Below are 13,282 nucleotides of genomic sequence, written 5' to 3' on the forward strand. Positions count from 1 at the left end.
TTGTTTTAAAAGAGTAATGAATGACATTATGGTCCTAATTTTCTAAGAGCCTCAAATTGGTCTCTAATTTTCTTGCCTGAAATTTTTCAGCCACAACCAGTTTTGAGCATAAGTAATAGAGTGATGGTATCTAACAACCTTTTCAGCCTGCAATTCAGTTAGTTAGACATGCAAAGCTGCAGTTGCAAAATTAGATCCCATTTTTGGAAATTTTGCTCTGTGTGTATGTACAGACAATCAGATCTCCTTCACAAGTTAAAAAAATCTTACATATGACACTTGTGATAAAAAAAGGATATAGTATGTTCCATTCTTCTGGCAAAATTGTTAAACTGTAAATAATCATTTATGTTTTAAATGAGAGACAAATTGGAGAAAGTTTAGAGGAGAGCAACAAAAATGATTAAAGGTCAGGAAAACATGACCTATGAGGGAAGATTGAAAAAATTGTATTTGTTTAGTCTGGAGAAGAGAAGACTGACAGAGGACATGATAACAGTTTTCAAGCACATAAAAGATTGTTATAAAGAGGAGGGTGATAAATTGTTCTCCTTATCCCCTGAGGACAAGACAAGAAGTAATGGACTTAAATTGCAGCAAGGGAAATTTAGGTTAAACATTAGGAAAAACTCAGTAACTATAAGGGTAATTAAGCACTGGAACAAATTACCTAGGAAGGCTGTGGAATCTTCATCCACAGGTTAGAACAGGTTAGACAAACAGTCAGAGATTGTCTAGATAATACTTGGGGCTTGTCTACACTTACCGGGGGATCAACGAGCGGCGATCAATGCATCGGCAGTCGATTTAGCGGGTCTTTACCCGCTAAATCAACCACAGATCACTCTCCTGTCGACTCCTGTACTCCACCGGATCGAGAAGAGGAGGGGGCAGTCCCTTTGACCTCACATAATGTGGACCCCATGGTAAGTAGATCTAAGCTACGTCGATTTGAGTTACGCCATTCATGTAGCTTAGATCGAATTTCCCTCGTAGTATAGCCAAGGCCTTAGTCCTACCTCAGTGCAAGGGACTGGATGTCCTATCGAGGTCCCTTCCAGTATTACATTTCTATGGTCCTATGATTCTGTGATTATTTTGGTTCAGTCTTATGAAGCCTTCCTATTAAGACATTTGGCCTTTTAAAATACCACTTCATTCCCATAAAACAACTGAATAATGAAATAATTAAATGTATTTTTCAGGAATATATTCATTGAAAGCATCACTATCACAGCCTTGGTGATTATCTTAACTGACCAGCCACACCGACAAAAATATGTTTTCTTTTCTTTTTTTTTAGGGATGCAGCCGTTTATTAGTGACAGTGGATTTAAACCTCACTAATGCAGAATTCATCCAGTTTTATTTCATGTATGGATGTCTGATAACTCCTAACAATCGGAACCAAGGTGTTCTCCTGGAGTACTCTGTGAATGGTGGCATTACTTGGAACCTCTTAATGGAAATTTTCTATGACCAGTTCAGCAAACCCGGGTTTGTAAATATATACTTCTACTAATTCATTCTTTTGGATTTTTCACAAAGAATCTGCCCTGATTGCTAATATTGCTGTGTGTAAATAATCTTGCAAACATTTATATACCTGATTAACTTGTGTGCTTAAAGATAAGCATGTGTGTAAGTGCTGGCTGGATTGGGCCTCAAACATTAGAGCAGTATACCATCAGTTTAATCAGATGGAGTCTGTGACAGCCAGTTACATTGGTGAATGGTTGACCATTATTCACCAGTAAATGTTAAAGTAAAACTATAGCTAGTCAGAAGAGTTAATTTGATTTATCAATGTCCACACTATTTTTAACTTACATTTATTTATAATCTGATTTCTGATTTGCTAAAGCACAAAGTAGATCTGTTGTCTAAACAGAAGGTCTCTGCCACATTTAAGTCTTATTTTAATGCTGAAGTGGGACTTAAATGATGCACAGGCCTTGGACTGGCCCTCAGTGCACTGATGAATTACTTCCTAATATTAGAAGGAATCAGTGCCATTTTAACCCATGTCTGCATTAGTCGTTTGCTATAAAGGAAATTAGGTAATTGCAATAAAACATTGTTATATGATCAGTGTCTCCAGCTTTGAAAATAAATATCTTAGTTAATATTAACATCAAATTAATATATTGATTCTACTTCAGCATATAATTTCTTTAAATGGTTTTGGCTCCCTGATTCTCTGCTTGGCTCTGGAGCAAGTTAGAGCAGCCCTGGGGCTCCTCTAAACCTGCATCACTGGCAGTGTTCCCCAAAGGGACTGCCCACTTAAGCATATCCAGTACACACCATACTCTGGCTACTCTTCCTCCCTGTCCCTCTCCACTCATAATACACTGCCTGTGCCAGATGCTGCTGGGACAATGAAATAGGAACCAGTCTTAAAGGCTCTGTGTCCATTGAGGAGTCCCCTACAGTGAGGAAATCTCCAGCAGGGAGAGCTAGGGTTAGATTCCGACCATTTGCACCGTAGGGCAAATAAGATGGACTTGGTCAAAGAATGTGGCCCAACGTTGTTTAAAAGCCCTATTCACCTTATTTAAAACTTTGTTTTTTCTTTTCAAAATTCAAGAGATTAAGATATGGCTGTCACATGACTTATCTCCATTATTATATTTTAGCTTTGTGAACATTCTCCTCCCTCATGAGGCCAAAGCTCTCGGAACCCGTTTCCGCTGGTGGCAACCTAAACATGATGGCTTAGATCAGAATGACTGGGCTATTGACAATGTGCTGATATCTGGCTCTGCTGATCAGAGGACAGTGTTGTTAGACACTTTTAGCAGTGCTCCACTCCCACAACACGAACGTTCTCCTGCAGATGCAGGACCCACTGGAAGGATCGCTTTTGATATGTTTACAGAAGACAAAACGACAGGTAAAAGTTTGATATCGATCAGAGCCAAAGAGCAGGAAGTCAGTACAGCTACTTCTAAATCTGATCTTGTTGGTCTCACCACAATGAATGTCAGAGCCAGTCCCTGTACTGTACCTTTTTTTTAACCAACAACATGTAACAAACTGCTTTTAAAACTACAAACTGTGCATGGAGGGAAAGGGGGAAGTAAATATGGGGGGGGGAGGAAATACAATTTTTAAAGAAATCTTGCAGTCAGTTTTTCAGATAACCATTAATTTATACAAAATGGTTTCTTACTAATGAATTCACTTATGAGACATTTCTCTTTAAAGAAAAAGAATTGTCTAGATATTTTTTCTTATTACTGCACCCGTAGCACAGCAGAATTTTATGTTATTGTTTCCAAGAACAAATGTTATTTGACTGAATGCCACATTATTCTAAAAGGATTTCCTACTCTGCGTATTTGTTTCCTATTTTGCAGATATTTGCTAGCAACGATTTTTTAAATAGTTACCCAGCAGATTAAGTTGTTGAGTTATAGCTAGTAAAATATAAATAAGGAAATATTTGTGCATGCTAGTGGGACTAATTAGTTGAAGATATTATGGTATTGTGTAGGTCACACATGCTCTGATTGTGCAATTGACTCCACATTTGCAGACTTCTGCATTCACAGATCTCCATTCAATTTACAAGGGTTTGCCCACAGAGTCAATTGCAGGAGCTTAAATTTGTTTTAAAAAGAGAATATTATTTAGTATCTTATTATTATATAATAAGACAGCAATGTCATGTATGCCACATAATTGCAAAACATTGTGAGCAATTCTCAGGTCCTTAATTCTTATGCATTAAAAATTATAAAAGGAGTACTTGTGGCACCTTAGAGACTAACAAATTTATTTGAGCATAAGCTTTCGTGAGCTACAGCTCACTTCATCGGATGCATCCGATGAAGTGAGCTGTAGCTCACGAAAGCTTATGCTCAAATAAATTGGTTAGTCTCTAAGGTGCCACAAGTCCTCCTTTTCTTTTTGCAAATACAAACTAACACGGCTGCTACTCTGAAACCTACCATTAAAAATTATGTAAACAGGTTTATGGTCAGAGAATAGCATGGGCTGTTCTGAATGTTAAGTATAGACATATGGGAATGATGAATACTAAAGTACTCTGGAATTTTGTAAAGAACAATACTAAATAGTTTGTACATAGTTAAAGACTTAATCCATTGCTCATCCTTAGTGGTTAACACTGTTTACTGTTTTCTTTATGTAATGTTGCAGTTATACAATATTGACTTTAATATTTATTTTCAAGTGAATGAACATTGGCTGTTCCATGATGATTGCTCAATTGAAAGATTCTGTGACTCTCCTGATGGTGTTATGATCTGCGGTAGCCATGATGGCAGAGAAGTTTATGCGGTCACCCATGACCTAACTCCTACAGAAGGCTGGATTATGCAATTCAAGGTAAAATCTTTATAATCAAAATATTATGCATAATTATTCTAAAACAGCCTGTTTTCCTCAGAGCAGGACAGATTTACAGGAAACGGCCTGATATGTGTTGCATAGACCAGGATGTCTGCACCACTGTCCCCTGCTGAAAGGCCCGTGGCGCTGCTCACGTATTGTTATTGTTACCCTCCAGTGGTGACCTACAAGCAGGCTGTTGGTTGGTGTTGGTGTTACTGACAGGGTACAAAGATAATCCTGAGTTGGTGTTACTGACAGGGTGCAAAGATAATCCTGAGTTCTGTTTCTGATGGTGTAGGTGTGAGAACATGATGCAGCTATGGGATTTGCTACAGATACACCAAGTGTGTTTTGTCATATATGATTAGTGAAGTGACAGCTAACCAAAATTTACACATCAGTATAATTTACTTGTTACCATACAAATTTGGAGTAATTGAGCTTCATGTTGTTTGCTCCTTGGGGGTTGGGTGAGCCCACTAACAGGCTGTGGCGCTAGAATACAGCTACGCCTCCTGTATGGTCATTGTTCCAACATATGGGTTGAAAAAGCAGCCACTTTCCTTCCACATCCCTTTAATGAGCTACTGAATCAGTGTAAGTACAGTTCCAGTGCACCCCTGTCAAACCTGCCCCATATGGCCTCCTATAGACCAGACTACCTGAACCCAGCATAGAGAGGCTCTACCAACATACAGAAGTTGCTTAGGAGCCCTCTGCAGCTTGTCTGCCCATGTTTCCCACATAGAACATCCACAAGGGTTAAGTGATGTGAGGGACCTTGCACAGGACTTTTCACTAAGGAGGAAATGTCACCCTTTATTATACATTCCTCTGTGAAATATTTGTATCTTAACTTTTGCTGTAGTGGGATGGTAATAGGATGAGTGCAGCTTGCGTGGGAGGTACTCTGATTTGGTGGATAATGCACCAGACTTGGGAGTCATGAGATCAGGGTCCACTGATTTGTAGTAGGATTTTGGACTCAGTTTCCCCATTTGCACATTGGGATTAATGATGAGATCTATGGATGGCAAGTGCTATATGAGTGCTGCTAACTGTTACTAGTGTAACTTACAGCATAATCTCCAGTCAACTTTCTTGCTGAAAAATCTTTAAACTGTAATCATCCCTCCAGCTCTTTATTGATACTAAGAACTGTTACAATACCAACTTACATATGCTTTTTATCTATATTAGATTTCTGTTGGATGTAAAACTTCAGAAAAAATTGCACAGAATCAAGTCCATGTGCAATATTCCACTGACTTTGGTGTGAGTTGGAGCTATTTAGTTCCGCAGTGCTTACCTGCAGATCCAAAATGCTCTGGGAGTATTTCACAGCCCTCTGTCTTCTTTCCAACAAAAGGATGGAAAAGGATAACTTATTCACTGCCTGAAAACCTAGTGGGCAAGTAAGTATGAAACAACTACTCACATTACCTTGGGTTCAGCACAGAATTAAAGGAGGACTAAATAGTCTGAAAACCATGGCTATGTGTACACTTCCTTATGCAAAAGATCTGCTCCATGGCCTCAGGTCAGCAAGATACATAAGCATAGACCTAATTTTAAGAACCCCGAGTAGTCCTATTAATATCAACAGAACTATTCATGTGCTTAAAGTACGGCATGTGCTTAAGAATCTTGCTGAATTGGGGCCCCTTTGTCTATTCGGAGTCCTAAATGCTGACTGATTTTAAAAAGGGGTTTATTCATTATTGGCTCCTGTTTGACATGCAGGACCAACATTGCTCTGTGAGAAAGGGCTGGATTCTATTCTGGCAACACCAGTGGCATTTTTAACTAGATTCTAATTGCATATGTTTTCAGGCAATAGAGGTGCACGGCTGTAACTAAGGGCAGAGTTTGGCCCAATGAATCTTTATGGTGAGCCAGAAAGAGCACAATTTTGGTTTAAGATACTTGGTTGAGTTTACAGAGCTAGAAATTGGGATGGGGGGAGTTATTTACTTGTAAGATGAGTAAACGTGACATGGAAACAGAATGAACAGGGACTCTTAGGATGCAATCTTTACAGTCACTTTTCAAAGTTGAACCACTCTTCAGAGTGACTGGGTATTTATGTTCCTACTGACATCATTTTTTTTCCTAGGACGTCCTCCGAAGTTCAAGAACTTCCCCCCCCCTCCCATTTTTTCCTGTTCTTTTTTTCAATGTGCCCATACCATAGCAACTTTCTCTCTTACGCAAAAGGGTTGGAAGAGGTTCTCTTCAAAGCTGCGCTCCAGAAGAGTTTGCTGAAAAGCACTGCAAAATTCTTCCGTCCCAGCAACCGAGTAATCTGCTTTTGCAGCACTCCAGCCCATGCCACCCTAGAAACAAGAGATCCATATCAGATTTCATGTTTCTTTGTGGCTTCTCTCTTCTCCTTAATACAGTTTTGCTGGATGATGCACTTCCATTCTTTCAAAGAAAGGATAGAAGAGATTTGGCTTTCTATAAACATAGGGCAACAGAGTGATAATGAAAATCACCTGGGGTTTTTTCTACGAAACTTAAGAATGATTCATGGTCTGAACAAATTGCAAAATTATCCTTTCTTATCTGCAGTTCAGAGCTGTACTGCATATTCCAATCTGTCCAGAGACCCAAACTGAATTACAGGGGGAATTTTGACTTTAGACAGTGAAAAATGCTACCCGAATTATCTGTACATATTGCAACAATATATTTTTCTAGTATTAAGCACTATGAATTGCATTATTTGAATAATCCTTTTAAAATTAAATCATCTCAGAAGAAACTAGAATAGAATATTTTTTCCTGTAACCTGTTGACAGTGGCTCTCACAGATCTAGCCCACATATTCTATGTGATCTTTTATACAGGACATAAAATGGATTCCTACGAAGAATGCTAAGCATCATTTTAAAAGGCTCTGATCCTAAATGTGTCTGATTTTATGCCATGAATAGTCCCATTGTGTTCAGTGGGGCTACTCACAGGATTCGGGCCTAAAACAGAAGATTTATACTGGAGTTCAGATGAAACATCTCTTTCTGCTTTAAAAGAAAATAAAACTTCTTTAAACTGAAAACAAGAAATGTGCATTTTATTTAGTTATAATCTAGTATAGTTTAAATAACAACATGTTAAAATGGAATGATCAGTGTCAATTAGAGGAATGACTAATATGCCCTATAGAAACATTTTAATTAACATATCTCCTGCTACAAAAGTGTCTTATGATATGTTACCCCATGAAGTGCTGTTCATAAGCATATGTATGTAGTGTACATTTTTCATTTGTGTAAAGTTATCTTTTTACCTGTATCTGTTTTTCTTCATTCTTGTATGTACAGTCCAGTGAGGTTTAGGTTCTATCAGAAGTACTCAGATATTCAGTGGGCCATTGAAAATTTCTATCTGGGACCTGGTTGTCTGGACAACTGTAGGGGCCATGGCGACTGCCTGAAAAAACAGTGCATCTGTGATCCGGGGTACTCTGGTCCAAACTGCTACTTGACTCAAACTTTAAAGGTAACTTAAATGCATATGGTAGTACTGCAAAAGTTTGTTACAAAAAAATTGAATCAATAGAGCTTTAAAAAAAACAGAGATGCACTCCAACTGGAACTTGGGGTCTGACTCCTCTCAGACTTTTGAGATCCTCAAATCTACATTCAGATCTGAACTGTACAGCTCTGGATCATCTATTTAAAAATATATCATTTCTGTATTCTAAAGAAATATCACCTTATCACTAACACCAATAATTACACTATCTTTTCCTTCTGAAGTGAAAAAAAACATGAAACTGCTGTTTACCAGTTGCAGTAAATTGCTGCTATGTGTAAATGAACAAAACAGTTCTCAAATACACTACTAATAAACCTGCTGTTAGTTCCTGGATACAACTGCTGTTGCAAATTTACCAAGACCAAGTATCGAAAACTCATCTTTATAATAAAGAGGGAGACACAAGTAAACAAGGCACTGAACTCCAGACGATATGAAATTAATTTAAGGAACTTATAAAGTTTCATGTAATTTTAATTTTCTACAGTTGTACTCTACATCCCAGGTTAATACCTTACTGCAACAAAAGGTGAAATGGTATTTGTGTGGCTGAAGATATTTAGATGTGAGATGATGGTGTGTAACAGGCCCAGACATACAGCAAAAGAGTACAGTGTAGGCAAAAATATGCTTTTAGGACTTGAGCAGGTGTCTCCAATTTAAAATACTGTTTTATATTTTGAGGGAAAAACTTTAAGAATTCCCAAACTGTATTAAAATTACAGCATTCCCCTTGCTCAGGTTTCCTGAACCACATTTATACATGATGTTGTCTGTACATAATCTACAGAAGAGAGACGTTGGTTGAACCACATTTTTTCCAAAGGAAATGCAAACCACACAAGATGTGAATTTAAGTGCTACTTGAATTATTGGTATTCTTATTTATTACTATTGGTAGTGGTAGTGGTACTAGTAGTATTTTAAGGTACCAGTTACATAAATGTAAATTAGTACCACATCGCTACAGGAAATGGATCAATTTCCCTCCTTTCCACTAAGATTAAAGCCATTTACTTCTCATATATTCAATTTAAGGATTTACTTGCAGAACATTACTGATACAGCCATTTTACAGGCCATTGCTTTTGTTATCCTGCCAGAAGAGGTGACTCTTGCAACACACCCAACTAACATGGTGGAATGTAGAAACAGAGGCAGCTCTAGATCATTTAAGGGTGGCTTGTAAACTAATCCCTTCATCTATGTCTTCATCTATTTGTTATTTTTTATTGATGATGTGTGACTAGTATTTAATATAGGGTGAAATCCTGATTCCATTGAAGTCAATGGGAGTTCTGCCATTGGTGTCACTGGGGCCAGGATTTCATCCCTGATATTATTTCAGCTCCCTGATTAACTGACTAAAACTTTTATAAATAGGAAGATGGAACTTAGAGAGATTCCCATCTGGGCTTTGTACAAATACCCGTGACACAAACCATTACATAAACATATATTCACAAGTAATCCAAGACTTTCACTTTCCACATTCACTCTTGTGGCCAACACATCACTTGTACAAGTACTTGTGGGAAGAATATAAAAAGGGTCACGAATTCCATCAAAATAAATAATATTCAAAGTAATGTTTGTGAATATATATATATTTAGTAGCTGCACAGCACTGGTCAGTATATACCTATTTTTAAATATTTAGGGCTCAATTTTCCTCTCAGTAGGGCCTCAACCTGGCCTGCTTCAGTGTTGCAGGTGGTAATAATTTCAAGTTTTGGGTTCACAATTGTGCACTGATACAGTCAATGTCGTTTTAGATGTCTGACTACATGCTTATATGCTCTGCAAGGCTGGGACCATGTGTCACTGTATACTTGTACAGCATCTAGCACAACGGAGCCCTGATTCTAATTGTGTGTCTGGGCACTACCACAAAGCAAATAATTGCAAATAGTAATTGTTCCCATATATCAGGCATTTGAACATCTAAATGACCCTATTTGTGCCCACAAAGCTATTGTGTCTGTAAAAGGCTGGTGACCCTTAACTCACACACAAAAAAAGCAAAAAACATTTTACAGTTTACATGAGTATTTTAAACATACTTATGTTTGCAGTGTTATCATAGCCATGTTTAAGAGAGACAAGGTGGGTGAGCTAACATCTTTTACTAGACCAACTTCTGCTGGAGAAAGAGACAAGCTTTGGAGTTACGTGAACCTGAAGAAGCGCTCTGTGTAGCTCGATAACTTGTCTTTCTCACCAACAGAAGTTGGTCCAATAAAAGATATTACCTCATCTAACTTGTCTCTCTTAAACATACTCAGAAAGTCAGTTCTAGCTGGGTTCATTAGAAAAGCTAAAGAGTATGATGCCTCTTCATGGTTGTTCCTCAGATGTTGTTCCTCACATTCCTTCCTGCAGACTTTCCTAAAGGAGCGCTTTGACAATGAAGAAATTAAACCAGATTTATGGATGTCCTTGGAAGGTGGAAACACCTGTACTGAATGTGGGATTCTAGCAGAGGAAACAGCTTTGTATTTTGGAGGTGATACCGTGAGGCAAGCTGTCACTCAAGACCTGGATTTGAGGGGTGCCAAGTATGTCATGTTACCCAGTAGAATTTGACATAGCTAATAGATTGTAATGGAGGGCTTCATTAAATAATAACAGAACAGGAGATGAGACAGTTCAGATAATAGGAAATGGAGCCTTTTTATGCATGGGCCACCACCAGAGTAGAGTCAGCTCAGGTAGGCAGTGACAAATCGTTCTTATTCTTACGGTCAATAGGGGACTTTTCGCTGACTGTATGCAGTGAGTTATGTTAATATATTATTTGTGTAACACCCGCAGTATGCTTGCTGCTTTGTAGATATATGTAAGAGAAGGTTCTTAACCTACCGAGTTTACAATCTAAACAGACAATTTACAGACAAAAGTGTGGGAGAGTAGTGATGAATTGGTGGTCTCAGTATAGTCTTTAGTGTACGGGTAACTATATCACAACCTCACCACCACAGTTGGTACATGGGTTGCTAGTCTCAGCAGAAAAGCTCAGAACTAAATGGGTATGCACCTGCAGAAGATTTTGGTCTCCAGGCGTGTATCACCGGCATATTTCACAAGCACTAAAAACAAATTTTTTTAAATAGCCAAGCAAAGTTGTTTACCTCAAAAATACAAATTATATTTAGTAATGCTGGACTACAGGGGAACTGGATGTAATCCCATACATTGTTGTAGCTGGGAGGGGTATGCATTGTGTTGAAGGAAGACAAATATTCAAAAATAATTCAAGAGACTCCCTCCTTTGCATCAAGGTCTGGTACATAGCAGCTAATTCAAGCCTATCATGAGGCTTCTGTAAAGTGAATATGAAGCATTTAACACTTCAAAATGGCCCAGGGAACCTCCTCCTGAGGTCTCTCCTCACCCCAAATCAGAGGAGTATGGGAAAGCAATGGATTTGCCAGATATTTAAAGAAACAATTCTCAGTGGTAATTGGTAACAAAGAGCCCAGTCCTGGCAACACTTACACACATGACTGGCTTTTCCTGGCTAAGTAGTCCTATTGAAATATGGGAACATGTAAAAAATAATGTGCTTAAAGTCTTGCAGGATTGGGGTTGGCTTTTAACAGTTCATATTGCTCAGCAGTATATTTATTGTGATAACATTGAATTGCCCGGCGACAAGACAGCTGTGAAATATTACCTCTTGTTCATTAGCTACAAAGGTTTTACCTTAATTGTTTAACATACACAAGCTAGATATATTAGATGTGCAGCTTGTGTACACATGTGTGTCCAGAACTTTAGACGGTGTAAAGTAGCATATCTCCATTAAAGTAGGTAAAGCTCTGCCAATGTATGGCAGCTAAGAATATGGCCCATAAGATACAGGAGACAATAGCATGTTAGTTTCATCTGCCCACCTCAGTCTATCACTTTAAATAAGGTCTCACTCCTTCTGCTGAATTTTTTAATTTTTGTATGTAGCTCTTCACTTCCCTTCCTTGTGTTTTACTGAAATCACTTCTTATTTTCATTCAGTTCCCTGGTTTCCCTGTTTAATTGCACACACAAATTAATATTTTTTGTGCACATGATTGCCTGTTTGCACCTACAGATGCATATTTTGCAGGATTTATTCAGACACTTGTTTTTGAAAATTTTGCCCTAAGTAAACATCACTTTTCTTTAATAAAACATTTTAGTATATTGAGCATTTTCAATCTATTTGTTGGCAGAAAACAAATCTCTTGAACTGTGTTTGGCAACAAATCTTCCATATTGTAGGGTACACGGTATTCTGTGAGTAACTACCAACATTTTTTCCTTCAGATTTCTACAGTACTGGGGAAGAATTGGAAGTGAAAACAACATGACAACATGCCACAGACCGACGTGCAGGAAGGAGGGAGTTCTGTTAGACTATTCAATTGATGGAGGCAAGTCAACATTTTAGTTGCATCCGAACAAACTTTTTGAGTATATTCAAACACCGTCATGTTTGAGAAGTATGCAGAATTAGATCTAACTTAAATATTTAGGGTTAATTATTCAGAACTATAATCTTATATTATATAATCTAATATTAATATTAAAGTGTATTTTCCCCTCATATTAAATTGTCTTTGTTTCAAAAGAAACTAGATCCAGTCCTGGTACTTATACTCAAATAAATAATCCCATTGACTTTAGTTTGGCTAATCACATGAGTAGCAATAGTATTAGAAGTTAAGGTTTTCCCAGCAGATCATAGATATTATCTTATGACTTTCTATTACCTTCCATTAATTTTTAGACAATTTCTACCTTATGTTGTTTTACTAATCCTGAATCCTTTCATGATAGGCATATCTTGGATTTTGCTTCATGAGATGGATTATCAGAAATACATCTCGGTCAGACATGACTACATACTTCTCCCAGAGCACGCTCTGACCAATACAACTCGCCTGCGCTGGTGGCAACCTTTTGTGATGAGCAATGGAATTGTGGTTTCAGGCTCTGACCGTGCTCAGTGGGCACTAGATGACATACTAGTTGGAGGTGCTGAGATCAATCCCAGTCAACTAGTAGATACATTTGATGATGGTAAGGAAGGATGTAACAAGCATTCTCTTATCTGATTTAAGAAGCCTGTGTCAGCCTGTTTATTGAACTAAACAATTCTTAACTGAAGGTCTTTCAAATGCACATTTTAATTTATTTTTCAACTGTACATTGTTTTCTTTTTATAAACAATTACAAGGTTGATATTTTATTGCTTATGTTCATTTTAAGGATTATTTTTTATTTCACTATGATTTTTTTTTAAATCCAAACAGTTATAGGACAGTTCAGTTTATTTCATCTAACTACCTGGATTTGGAAATTCCCACTATGCCATATTTTTTAAAAAATGCTAGTA

At 37.7% G+C, this 13,282-nt stretch overlaps 1 protein-coding gene across 2 annotated transcripts in view; it reads left to right on the plus strand.

Moving 5' to 3' along the window:
- The window catches only part of RELN (reelin), a 468,214-nt gene that overhangs the window by 429,587 nt on the left and 25,345 nt on the right, over positions 1-13,282 (plus strand). For both annotated transcript variants that reach the window (XM_048836399.2, XM_048836401.2), the window contains exons 49-56: positions 1,304-1,497; positions 2,640-2,896; positions 4,202-4,356; positions 5,563-5,777; positions 7,689-7,866; positions 10,288-10,463; positions 12,211-12,317; positions 12,724-12,966. In XM_048836399.2, coding sequence (XP_048692356.2) covers positions 1,304-1,497; positions 2,640-2,896; positions 4,202-4,356; positions 5,563-5,777; positions 7,689-7,866; positions 10,288-10,463; positions 12,211-12,317; positions 12,724-12,966 — 1,525 coding nt within the window. The remainder of the gene's footprint in view (positions 1-1,303; positions 1,498-2,639; positions 2,897-4,201; positions 4,357-5,562; positions 5,778-7,688; positions 7,867-10,287; positions 10,464-12,210; positions 12,318-12,723; positions 12,967-13,282) is intronic.

The sequence above is a fragment of the Caretta caretta genome, chromosome 1, assembly GCF_965140235.1.
Source record: "Caretta caretta isolate rCarCar2 chromosome 1, rCarCar1.hap1, whole genome shotgun sequence".
Taxonomy (NCBI): domain Eukaryota; kingdom Metazoa; phylum Chordata; order Testudines; family Cheloniidae; genus Caretta; species Caretta caretta.